Genomic DNA, 12,847 nt, shown 5'->3' on the forward strand with positions numbered 1-12,847 from the left:
TAAATCTCAAAATGTACCTGGAAAAGTTCCTCCATATATGCTTTCCCCAACAGTGCCTGCAAACCATCAAAAGGTCGAATGCCGACTGAAGCATAAGTTTATAAGCAAACAACTAAATATATCATTTAGTTATAAACTTATAATATAAGCCCTTAAATGTCTATTTCAGAAGACATTTCTAAAAGAAACTGACTTGAATTTCTTTTTTATTGTACCTCGAGAATTTTGTGAAAAGATGTTCTCATCAAAGCCTGCAAATCATCAAAACATAGAATGTAAACAGAAGCTTAAAAAAAGCCTTCTTCGCTCTATCGAAAACAAAATTTAAATAAAACACATACCATTGTTTTTCGTGAGATCACCTGCCTGCAACAATGAGACATATTATTTAACATTTATTATATGTTAAATTGAATCCTTATATCCTAATAAACTGTTTTACACTTCACTTTCTAAACCATTTATAGGGTAAAAAACCTTGTTATACAAGTTGAACAAAACATACTTGAGCGACGGAGCCCTTAAAGATAATATCGAATACACATCCTTTGTAGTGCAATGGGTTTCCGGTATTCTTTCCATTCCCCTTATCCCCTGCACACACATATACATATATATGTTATAATACTGTAACTACAATGCAAACGGGCGTCTTTTGCAATATCTTATAAAGCCCCGGAGTGATCGACACACCTACGCAGAGTGCTCGAAAATTCTCGGCTGTTTTAAGCACAAAATTAGCAAAAAGCTGCAAAATTCAGTCGGGCCATTTAATAACATCTGATCTCCATATATAATAATGCAAAGATAGACGATAGTTATGCACGTGACGTGACATACTGACCTCGATCTCCATCCTTTCAGGAGGACCTCTGTTGCAGGATATATCCAAGAACACACGAGGGTTCATTTCTTCTCCTAAACCATACAGTCAACATTAGCATATATATATATATATATATATATATATATCCAACAACACACGAGGGTTTAAGATTGAAAACTGTAAACTGTGGAAAACGCCGAGTTGAGAAAATAAGAGAGAAAAGAAACCCGTTGAGAAAATAAGAGAGAAAAGAAACCCACCGTCGGTTGTTTCAGTTCAAATCCGGTGTCGATTTTGAAGTTTCAGAGCTCGCTCGGGATAATGCGAATAACGACTGCAAATGAACGATTGATTGAATGGCAGTTCGGGGTTGGGTATCTGGGGTATTTATATTTTGCGTATTTATTTTTTATGTTATTCACAATTTTAAACAATTCGATAACTAGGACTATCTCCAATGCTACGGGTAGGAGAAGGGGAGGGAAAAGAGATGAAAATATGAAAAACCATGTTCCTGAGTTTCATTTAATAGGGGGAGGGAGGGAAAAGGGAAGAAAATATGACCAAATATGACCATATATTCATCCTCCCAAATTGGAGAGATTAGGAGAGAAAATTTTTCTTCCCCTCCCCTCCCCTCACCTCCCCCTATTAAATGACTCGGGAACATATTAAGGGTGTAAGGGGCACTCCTCTAAGAGGGGAGTCCCCACTCTTACGCTTAACCAATACTCGTGTGTCACGTCAACTCCCCTCTTAAACTCCTCTAACACCCTAAATTGATGGCGACACTCCCCTCTTAGGTGACTTGGTTTTTTATTAAAAAAAACAAAAAGAAAATTTTTGATTGGCCCATCTCCTCCCTCTCTCCTCCCTCTCTTCGGTGGCTTCCCACCGAATTTGGTCCCCCAAATACCTCACCGCCTTGATGGCGACACCCCCTCTAATCGGTAAAGTGGTTCCCGCACGGGGTCACTGAAGGTGCCCCGATCACCCTAAGCATCCGATACATCATCTGTCACATCATATCCTTACAAATCCTTAAAAACCTTAATTTAATCTCCAACCCTACAAATATCGTTAGGGTGCTACTTTCTACACCCCCCTATTTACTTTTTTCATCCCCCTCCTCTCACATACTTACAGGTGGGGCCTGCGTGGGACCGACAGTTTTCCTCTCACAAGGGGGGGTGTAATCAGGAAGGAGGGGGTGTGTATAGAATGGGCCTATCGTTATCCTTACTCTTCTAAATTTCCACCTCATCACCTACTCACTACACACAATTCTTAAATAAAAGTTTTTATTTTTTTTAGTATGGGTCCACCTTATCACCAAAACCAATACAAACATGCATCCATAATTAAGGGCTTCATTGTTAAGGGCTTCAAAGGGCACCATTGCTCCAATGGTAAGGGCATGTAAGGGCTTCTAAGAACAAGAGTGTTAAAGATGTATTAGAGATAGCCTTATAGAAAGGATAGATGTTGAAAGTTGAAACTTATGTGAATTTATTCATACGGTCACATACCCATATGAAAACGACGTTACAATAGGCTTGGGTCTTAAGTGACATTAGCATGGGCCTTTATGAGAGTTTTAAGCTACATTACAAATACAAACTGAATCGAGCCTATTATATATTAATAAGCTAGCTTTCAATTTGGCCCTAATAAACATGAAGAGTTTTAAGAACCAATAAACAGTGATAAAAGCCCATTGAGTAAGTTGCAATTAAAGGAGCCCAAAAATCCGGTTCAGAATATTCGAAACTAGCTTGGTAAGAACCAGTTATAAACCGACCGTTCGGGATTGCAATTGGGTTGTAACCCTACACTTTGAAACCGGTTTGATCCAAACAAAACCCGATCCAAATTGGTCAAGCCTGATTCTTTGACTTTCTTCAACACGTTTCCAATAAAAAATGAATGGTGTTCTTTCGAGATTAATGTCGATCGCTCGCTAGCATGATCTCAATCCGATCATGCTTCAAGACGACAACACATATGAACATTTTGTCCAAGATGGCGAAATCAAAGCCGGCCGATCGCTTGCGCATTTCCTCTTCCCACCACTAAGTTCAAAATTCAAAATGAGGTGCCACTGCTAAAGCATGATTGTGTTTCTTTGAAAAATATAAGTTGATACATTTCAATATTTCTTCATGCCTTCTTTGCAAAGATTTTTTGTCATGCACTTTTCACACAAAAAAATATTATCCATTAATGAATGAGTTAATGTGTCACGAAAATGTTTAACAAAATATACTTGACAACAAAGCAACTGAATACGAAAGATGATACGATCTAAAATTTAAACTATGTAACATCCATACATACGAGTCATAGCAAAAGTGAAACTCTGATTAACATCTAGTAGACTCTCTCCAAATTCAATACTACAAGCATCCACTTACTTGGATTCCAAAGTTCAACAACCATTGATTTCTGTAACATATTAAGTGGAACAAAAAGAAAAACACAAGCTGATATTCCAATGTTCAACAACCATAATCTGAGACCTAAAGCAGAAGTTTGCAAACAAATTCTAGGTGTACCTTCTTATGTTGAATCTCAGCAAAAGATGCATCTTGGTTGTCCTCGAGCCACTTGCTCGTTTCCTCAATGGCTTTTTTCATTACCTGCAAGATCTCATGGTGCACACTCTTCTCGACACCAAGCTCTTCGACTTTATTCTTCATGTTGTATACACAATCCTCTAATGCATTGAAGGCCTCCGCTTTCTTCTTGTACTCTTGGTCCTGAAGTTTGTACCACTCGGCATCATTTACCATCTTCTCAATCTCTTCTTTGGAGAGTCTACCAGAGTCTTTGGAAATTACGAGTTTCTCCATTTTACCGGTGGATATTATCGAGGCGGTGACTGTGAGGATACCGTTGGCATCTATTTCAAAGCATTTCATAATTTTAGTCACTCCTTTGGGAGCAGGTGGTATACCAGAAATTTCGAACTTGCCCAACAAATGGTTATCGGTAGATTTTGATCTTTCACCTTGATACACCTTGATTTCAATAGCAGATAGGTTATCATGAGTAGTCTGGTATTTCTTGGTTTTACTTGTAGGTATTGAAGTGTTTCTTGGGATCACAACGCTTAATAGTTCGCCTCTTACTGCTACACCAAGTGATAAAGGAGTGACATCATGTAGCAACACATCTTGAACACTCTTATCAATGCTACCACTTACCTTTGCAGCCATAACCGCTGCACCATATGCAACAGCCTCATCCGGGTTCACACTCTTGCATAACTCTCTTCCATCAAAAAAATCTCGCAGCATATGTTGGACTTTTGGTATCCTAGTTGAACCACCTACAAGAATCACTTGTTCCACCCATGATTTCCTCATCTTAGCATCACTTAAGCATGTCTCCAAAATCTTAATGCACTTATTGAATGAGCCCATGTTCAGCTCTTCAAATTTAGCTCGAGTAAATTTCATAGAAAAATCAATCCGCTCATACAAGCCATCCAATTCAATTGATGTCCAAGTAGTATATGAGAGAATCCTTTTTGCTTTCTCACAAGCAAATCTCAACCTCCCCAATGCTCGTTGGTTTCCACTCAAGTCCTTATTCCATCTCCTCTTGAATTCCAAAACACAATGATCCACCATGCGGTTATCAAAATCTTCACCACCCAAATGAGTATCACCAGCAACAGCTTTCACCTCAAACACACCTCCTTCCTCAATAGTCATGAGAGAAGCATCAAAAGTGCCACCACCCAGATCAAAGACAAGCACATTTATCTTGCCAACAATATCAGACTCATTGTCTAGTCCATAAGCAATTGCAGCTGCTGTAGGCTCATTGATCATACGGATCACGTTCAACCCAGCAATAGCACCAGCATCCTTGGTAGCTTGACGTTGTGAATCATTGAAATAAGCAGGAACAGTTATCACAGCATTTTTCACAACTTTTCCAAGATACGCCTCGGCTGTTTCTTTCATCTTGCCAAGAATCATTGAAGAAATTTCTTCAGCCAAAAACTCCTTCCATTGACCTTTGTGACTGACGACAATCTTTGGTGTGTCGGAAGGCCCTTGTATGACCTTAAAAGGCCACAACTTGATGTCTTCCTGCACTTTGAAATCACTGAATCTTCTTCCAATCAACCTCTTAGAATCTGGAAATCATTAGCCATAAGCCAAAAGCAAAAACAAACGTCAAATACTAATGTCATCATAGTTAGCAGCACAAGTGATACTAACAACTGATATATAATAGCCTAAACCCTAACCCTAAAACCCTATACATGAGCCATTGTGTCTTTTGTTTAGTCAATGAATCAAAGTCTTCAAAAACTTCATTAACTACAATTATGCTAATGATCAAAGTAAAATAACCGGCATTCAGTAGAAAGAACGAGAATGAAAGCTCATAAACTAACCAAATATTGTGTTAGTAGGGTTCATAGGCGCTTGATTTTTGGCGCCATCACCGATCAGACGCTCTGATTCAACAAAAGCAACGGAAGAAGGTGTGGTTCGGTTGCCTTGATCGTTAGGTATGATCTCGACCCGATTATGCTTCCAAACGGCCACACATGAGTACGTTGTTCCCAGATCAATTCCGATCGCCGGCGCGTCGTCTCCATTTCCGGCCATAATATGAAAAACTGTAAAAATGTGAGTCGCTTTTGACGGTGACTTCTGCTGACAACGGTTTTTTTCTTTTTTTTAAAAAAAATATATAGGGTTTACATGTGACCTAATAGTTGAGTATATATAGTTACTTAAATTGGGAAAAAAAAAGAAATTTGATAAAAATTGGTTATATTCTATGAAATCGATTTTATCAGTTTAACAGTTTAATTTTATTAAGGGGTGTTTGGTGTTGCGTTTTCAAAATAGATTTTACGTTTTCAAAATAAATTTTGCGTTTTTAAAAGTGTGTTTTGAAAAAGCATGTAGGTACATGCTTCTCCAAAACTACATTTTGGAGGCAGATAATCACTTTTTCATCCAAACACTTTTTTAGATTATTTATGTTTTACAAACGCAATAATCAAATAATCACTTCAAAACGTAATTCCAAACACCCTCTAAGTAGGAGTCGATTGCTTAATTTTAGGCATGAGAGCTTATTAGTTTGATGTCAACTTATTCTTCTAGCCGTTAGGGTTTATAGGGTTGGTTTTCAGTATAAACCATAAACCAAACCGTTCACTATGGTTTGAGAATATATAAACTGACCAACCGAAAGTTAAGTAACAAAACCGTCTGTGAAACCGCCATGGTTTGGAACCGAACCATAAACACCCTTTCTCGACACTAGGTGCATAGATTTCTTACATGACACAGAAATACCACATGAAATTCGCATGTTTAAGTTTAGTCTGAATGAGTAAAAATCAATTTTGGGCCAATTAAGTGATACATTTAGCTATGTTGGTTGTGTTCTGGTCAACTTGATGGATTCATGAGTTGACCCATATAAACCGTTTATTTTCTAAACTACGCATTATTTCATGATGAGATATTTAATTAAAATCAACTTTTTATATACAGTTTTGTATTTTTGTTAGGGGTAGACTAAATATACCCCCCTCTTATTACTTTTTATACTCCCTTTCCATAAAATCAAATTAAAACTTGTAATATTTACCCCCTATACAAATTATCATTTTAAAAAATATTTTTTTTTGTTACGAAACAACTTCAAAAGTGTAAATAAGACTAGTGACTTTTTTTAAATATTTATTTTTTATTTTTTATTTAAATATTTTTTAAGTTTTCATATATTATTTCTAAAGACACTTTCTCAAATAGTATTTTGATTATGAATTTTATTAAACATCTTTACAAATAAATAATAACATTTTTTCTTATAAAAATAATCAAAAAAGGTTTTTAACTTTCTTTTTAAAAAAAGTCTATATTATGATTTTTCCTCGTCTAATTTGTATTTTAAAGGTCTTACTTTTATATTTTTTAATACTTTAGACTTGTTTATAAAATAATTAACAATTTTTATTTATCAAAAAAGTAACAAAATATTCTTTTAAAATAACGTTTACAGCCCTAGCAAATATTAATCATTCAAACCGTCTATGTAAGTGAACAAATAAACAAATAGGTACTAAAATTATTTTATTAAACTATAAATTAACAATCTATATAAATTCAAATTTAATTAGTGTAAAGAGTATGGATGAGCTTGGTACCGAACCGATACCGGAACCAAAAGTATAGGTACTGAAAATCCTCAAAAGTAGGTACCGGTACCGAATATACCCTGTACGGTACGGTTCAGTACCGGTACCGAATATACCAAGTACGGTTCGGTACCGGTATTTGAGGGTAAAAACCGGTAAATACCGATACAGAACCGGTACCGTACCGGACCAGTACCGAACCGGTACCGAAAATGTCAAAAATCGGTACCAAATCGGTACCAAAAATGTCAAAAATCGGTACCGAATCGGTACCAAAAATGTCAAAAATCGGTACCGAAAATGTACCTGGTTTGGTAAATTCGGTACCGGTGCCGGTTCGGTATAGGTAACGGGTACCATTTGCTCATCCCTATTAAACAATATGTTATAAACAAGTTAAAACCAGTTTAAGACTTGGATCGAAGTGAACACTTTTCTAAAGCAAAAAAACAAATGGATAGGGTTGATTCACAAATAGTTTTATGTTTTTCATTTAAAAAATATATTAAACTGGTTGACTTCAAAAATATATGTGGATTTTTTTGTAATCAAAGGTAGGTCATTCGAAACCAAAAGTCACATAAAAGCATAAACTTAATTACGAATAATCATCGGTTTTCGACCACGCATCAGATACCCACTTCAAGTCGTTCCAAAATAAAAATAAAAACATTTTAAATATTAAAAATAATAAATTTAAGACATTTAAAATACAAACTAGACGAGAAAGAAAATATAATGTAGACTTTTTTCAAAACTTTTTTATTGTTGTTTTTATATGAAAAACGTTATTAGTAATTTGTAAAGATTTTCAATAAAAGAAAACATAATCAAAATACTATTTGAGAAAGTGTAAAAAATATCTGAAAACTTTTTAAAAAATATGATTTTTTAAATAAACATAAAAATAAACATTTAAAAAAACGACTATAATTTTTACACTTTTGAATTTGTTTTGTAAAAAAAGAATACTTTTAAAAAAATATGACTTGTTTAGGGGGTAAATATGACAAGATTAAATATTATTTTATAGAAAGAGGGTATAAAAAGTAACAGGAGAGGATACATTTGTTAGCCCCCTTTTGTTATGAATTTATGATTTAGAGTAATTAAATGCAAAATAAAAATTAATGGGAATCGAGTTAAACATATTGTGCTCGTGTTAACACGTGAATGCTCATGAAATCACTACAAGAAAAAACCCCTATAGGGACGTCACCTATAGAGACAACACATGTTCTTTCTCTAGATCACCCTATAGAGACGACATGTCGTTTCTATAGGGTTTTCGTGCCTTTTTAGATAGGTTACCTGTAGGTCCCTCTTCGGAGGATGACGAACCTAAACCTTGTTATACTAACTCACTAGCGAGTGCGGAATCCAAGCTAGCAAGCAAACTAGGATGAAGCAAGTATAAACACAAACACACAAGGATTCACCGATTAACACCACTGTATTAATACGTATGAAGGTTCCGGTTACAAGCACAATGTTTACAAATCTAACTTGCAAACTCTCAAAGTGTGTGTGTGTGTGTTTCGGACAGAATGCTCTCAAGAACTCTCTCTATCTCTCGGGTGTGCTTCTCTGTCTCACAAGTCTCTCCTATCTAACACAACACACTGCATGGGTATATATATACCCATACACAGCAGGTCTGACCGAAGGATCCGATAGATGGTCCGAAGGATCATCTTTCGAATACAATGCTTTCGAAGGATCAGCAAGGACCTCGAAGGATGGTCTTTCGAGGTCTATCAATCGAAGCATATCTTTCGAGGTGATCGAAGGATCTATATTATCCTTCGATCACTCATCCTTCGAGTCAGACAACATACATCAAGTTTACTAACTGTTGCCAAGTCAAACAAGGAGGACGGTTGACTTGGTCAACTTACAGGACTGACAAGGACATCGTTTACATCGTGACCGATTACAGACAAAGTACAGACACAAGTGCATCAACAAACTCCCCCTTGGCTGTAGCTTTGTCTTTATCTTCTATAGTTGTAGACTCGTCTCGAACTTCGATGGTCTTTTGGTCTTCGAGTTCTCAAAACTCTGATGTCCTTTCAAGTCTTCAATGTCGGAGGATCTTCAAAGTCTTCACGTATTGAAAGCAGAGAGTGTATCAACAAACTACCCGTATCATGTAGGAAGTGTGTTAACAAACTCCCCCTTAACATAAGCTCCCCCCTTGAGTTATGCTCGTGAAAAACTTTATATTTATGAAGTGAGATCCTTGAGGTGTTGATGATGGCCAGCGGCAACTCGATCATCTTCATCACTTGAGTGCCTTCATGTCGTGTCTTCATTCCAAAGCTTTGTCATCGACCATGTTCTCCTAGCCTTTAGAATCTGCACATGCAAGAAATCTAAACGCGTAATGAGAACAACTGCTTGGAATATAGTTAACATAAACCAATGACACAAATGACCATGTCACAAATCAAACACCGTCCGACAGTTGAAAGTTTAATAAAAATTCGACAATTTCAGCCTTTAACTTTCAAAAACTTGCAAATTTCGACCGTTTATGAAGATTTAGTCAATTTCGGTTTTCGTTTAGGTTTCAGGCAACGAAGACTCGAGTTCCAACATCGTACGATCGAAAATAAAGTAGAAATAAAATCTTTTTGGTATTTTTTTTTTTTTGAATTTTTCAAATGTAAAGACTGAAAGCAATAAATAAATATATACAGACATTCTTTTTGCGAGTTTCGAGGGTAAGAGAATCATATCAGTGTACGGTCATGCCAAACTCTCTTGTTGTTCAGTTAGTTAACATTAAGATAAGCACCTATAACAATTATCGGTATTGTTGTCCACTTAAGCTCAACTTTATCAGATGTAATCATGTTTAGGAGATACATTAAGGTATAATTTATACTTACCGACCGGTGTTCATCCACATCACGACACATTCCCGTATCAAGGTATGCACGAGGGTTCATCTTACCGGTGAGTATACCGATTATCATCTGTTTGACCGTATATTGATGTGAGATTCTCACTTATTTTGATTTGAAAACAAGCCCTATGTGATATAATCACTTATTGATGAGGAACTTGATTTTCATATGCATGAGGGCACAGGAGCAAGTCCGTGAACAGGTCAGTACTTTCGTACAGCAGAGAGACGAACTTGACTCCCGAATAAATGTGATATTTTATCACTTATCTTGATATGGACATGTGATTGTTTAACACTTATTGAGGTCGAATGCAGTATGTATTATGTACACGTATGTATAGTATCATGGAAGATCTTAGACTTAGTCTATTTATAGAAGCAACCATGATACCCAGATGATAAGCAGCATAAAGACCGAATATCTCAGAACCTCGGCAATCTATCAAACGAAATTTCGGTACTAAGACCATATGCCAATGAATGGTTCCCACCTGGTCTTCAGTCGGTTTAAGATTTATATCACCCTGCACACTTTAAAATGATTGTGAGCCTACCGATACATCTTATATAGAGCTGCTTATCGTTTTTCATTTAAGGTTTAAAGAGGCTTGGATAGACCACTGATGTACTATCATTTTCTCTTTTGCTCGCCAGGAAACTCATTTTTGATTTTCTATTGTTTTTGTGTTTTTGAAATTTTTCGATGTTTTTGGATTTTCAGATTTTTGGATTTACTCCCCCTAAAATCAATAAACTAAGACAAATTTAAAAACACAAAGGTATTTACAAAAATGATTTTCCGATGTTGGTTTTACTCTTGCTTGACCTTAATGCCATTTACCAATAATAAAAAGTCGAATCTTGATTTGTCAAACGCTTTGGTAAATAAGTCGGCACGTTGGTCATCGGTGTGGACCTTAACAACATCGATTAATCTTTTCTCAAAGCAATCACGTATGAAGTGATATTTGATTTCGATGTGTTTGGTTTTTGAATGCTGCACAGGATTTCTAGTGATCTGTAATGCAGCAGAATTATCAACGTAAATAGGTGTAGTTAGGAATTCAAAACCGTAGTCCCGCAATTGTTGTTGGATCCAAAGAACTTGGGAGCAACAACTTGAGGCAGCAATGTATTCAGCTTCGCATGTTGATGTTGCGACGCACGTCTGCTTCTTACACTGCCATGTGACTAGGCGATTTCCTAAAAACTGACATCCAGCCGTTGTGGATTTGCCGTCGATTTTGCATCCGCCAAAATCAGAATCACTGAATGCGACCAATTCAAAGTTATTATCCCTAGGATACCACAGACCGGTGTCTGGATAAGCCTTCAAATAACGAAAGATCCTTTTTACAGCTGCAAGATGAGAGTCCTTCGGATTGACTTGATATCTGGCAAGCAGGCATGTTGGGTACATTATGTCTAGCCTTGATGCTGTGAGGTACATAAGAGATCCGATCATAGCGCGGTAATATGAAGGGCTAACAGCTTCTCCCTTCAAATCTGGAGTAATTCCGTGATTTATAGCCAATGGGGTACCAATGGGCGTTGCATCAGACATCTGGAACCGGCTCAAGATGTCGCCAACATATTTAGTCTGATGAATGAATATCCCAGACTCTGTTTGTTGCACTTGTAAACCCAAGAAGAAAGTCATTTCCCCCATAGCACTCATCTCGAATTTATCCTGCATTATGCGCTCGAAATTCCTACACAAAACATCATTAGTAGAACCAAAAATAATATCGTCAACGTATACCTGTACTAGAAGAAGATCTCCATCTTGTTCTTTGATGAAGAGAGTACAGTCGATAAGACCCCGTCGAAAACCGTTCTCCAACAGATAGTTGGATAAGGTTGCGTACCAAGCTCGCGGTGCTTGATGAAGACCATAGAGAGCTTTGTTGAGCAACCAAACCCGATCGGGATGGATAGGATCTTCAAAACCTGGAGGCTGTTCGACATACACCTCTTCTTCTACCACACCATGTAAGAATGCACTCTTCACGTCCATCTGATAAACCTTGAATCCTTTGAAGGACGCATAGGCTAGAAAGATTCGAATTGCTTCGAGACGTGCCACTGGTGCATATACTTCGTTATAGTCGATGCCTTCTATCTGACGAAAACCTTGAACGACTAAACGTGCTTTGTTTCGAATAACCACGCCACGGTCGTCTTTCTTGCATTTGAAAACCCATCGAGTGCCAATTTTCTTGTAGTTCTCAGGTTTCTCGACAAGCTTCCAAACACCAAGCTTTTGAAATTGCACCAATTCTTCCTGCATGACTTCAACCCATGAGCTATCTTTCATCGCTTCTTTCCATGATTTTGGTTCTTCTTGTGACACATAACACGCGAAGGACCAGTCATTCTGTTGACCAGATTCTCTTATAGCCGAATACAAACCAGCATTCCGGTTGTTTCTCAGCTGATTACGCGTCTGCACACCGCGATGGACATCTCCTATTATGTTCTGCTGGGGATGGGTATCATGAATCCTCATTTCCGGATTATCTGGCACACGAGCATTGATACCCAAATTGTTAAAATTAAGATCAACAACCAACTCCACACCAGGGATGTGTGTAGAGGTGGATACATTCCCTTCAGCAGTATCCACATTCTGCACATGAGGTGTATCAACAGAAGCACCTTGAACAGGAGCAACTGGAGCAGAAGATCCTTCAGCTGCATCATGATATTCATCTTCTTCAGAAGACTCATCATAGTCAGCAGCATCTTCATAAACCTCATTTTGAACCGTATTGTTAACTGATGAAGAACCTTGAGGGTCAACAACAATAGGTCTAACCAAAGGCGATACAGCAGCGTTGTCACTTTCCAACAACATTCTGGCCGCTGCTGATTCTTCGTCAAAGGTTGGCAGATTGAAGGTGTCAAACAGACCATCATAATCGAA

The 12,847-nt window shown here is 37.2% G+C and overlaps 1 protein-coding gene and 1 long non-coding RNA gene across 3 annotated transcripts; both read right to left on the reverse strand.

The window, feature by feature from the left end:
- Positions 1–211: 211 nt before the first annotated feature.
- Positions 212–748, reverse strand: LOC118487331. Its single transcript, XR_004881397.1, has 4 exons — positions 694–748; positions 506–594; positions 342–366; positions 212–251 (listed from the first exon to the last, which is right to left on the reverse strand). It is a non-coding gene; the product is annotated as an uncharacterized LOC118487331 (long non-coding RNA).
- Positions 749–3,238: 2,490 nt separating this feature from the next.
- LOC110909823 (heat shock cognate 70 kDa protein) lies at positions 3,239–5,457 on the reverse strand. Of its 2 annotated transcripts, XM_022154577.1 has the most exons (3): positions 5,241–5,457; positions 4,023–4,976; positions 3,239–3,632 (listed from the first exon to the last, which is right to left on the reverse strand). In XM_022154577.1, the coding sequence occupies exons 1-3, from the start codon at positions 5,455–5,457 to the stop codon at positions 3,346–3,348; spliced, it is 1,458 nt and encodes a 485-aa protein (XP_022010269.1). In that variant the 3' UTR covers positions 3,239–3,345. The 2 variants fall into 2 exon arrangements, with proteins under 2 accessions (XP_022010269.1, XP_035839961.1); XM_035984068.1 differs by having other exon boundaries at positions 3,239–4,976.
- Between the last annotated feature and the right edge of the window lie 7,390 nt (positions 5,458–12,847).

This window comes from Helianthus annuus, chromosome 15 (genome assembly GCF_002127325.2).
Source record: "Helianthus annuus cultivar XRQ/B chromosome 15, HanXRQr2.0-SUNRISE, whole genome shotgun sequence".
In the NCBI taxonomy this organism is placed as follows: Eukaryota; Viridiplantae; Streptophyta; class Magnoliopsida; order Asterales; family Asteraceae; genus Helianthus; species Helianthus annuus.

Coding starts and splice junctions, on each gene's coding strand:
- LOC110909823 (XM_035984068.1), bottom strand. CDS start 5,457: ATGGCCGGAAATGGAGACGACGCGCCGGCGATCGGAATTGATCTGGGA. Junction 4,977..5,240: donor CCCTACTAACACAATATTTG/GTTAGTTTATGA, acceptor AATGATTTCCAG/ATTCTAAGAGGTTGATTGGA.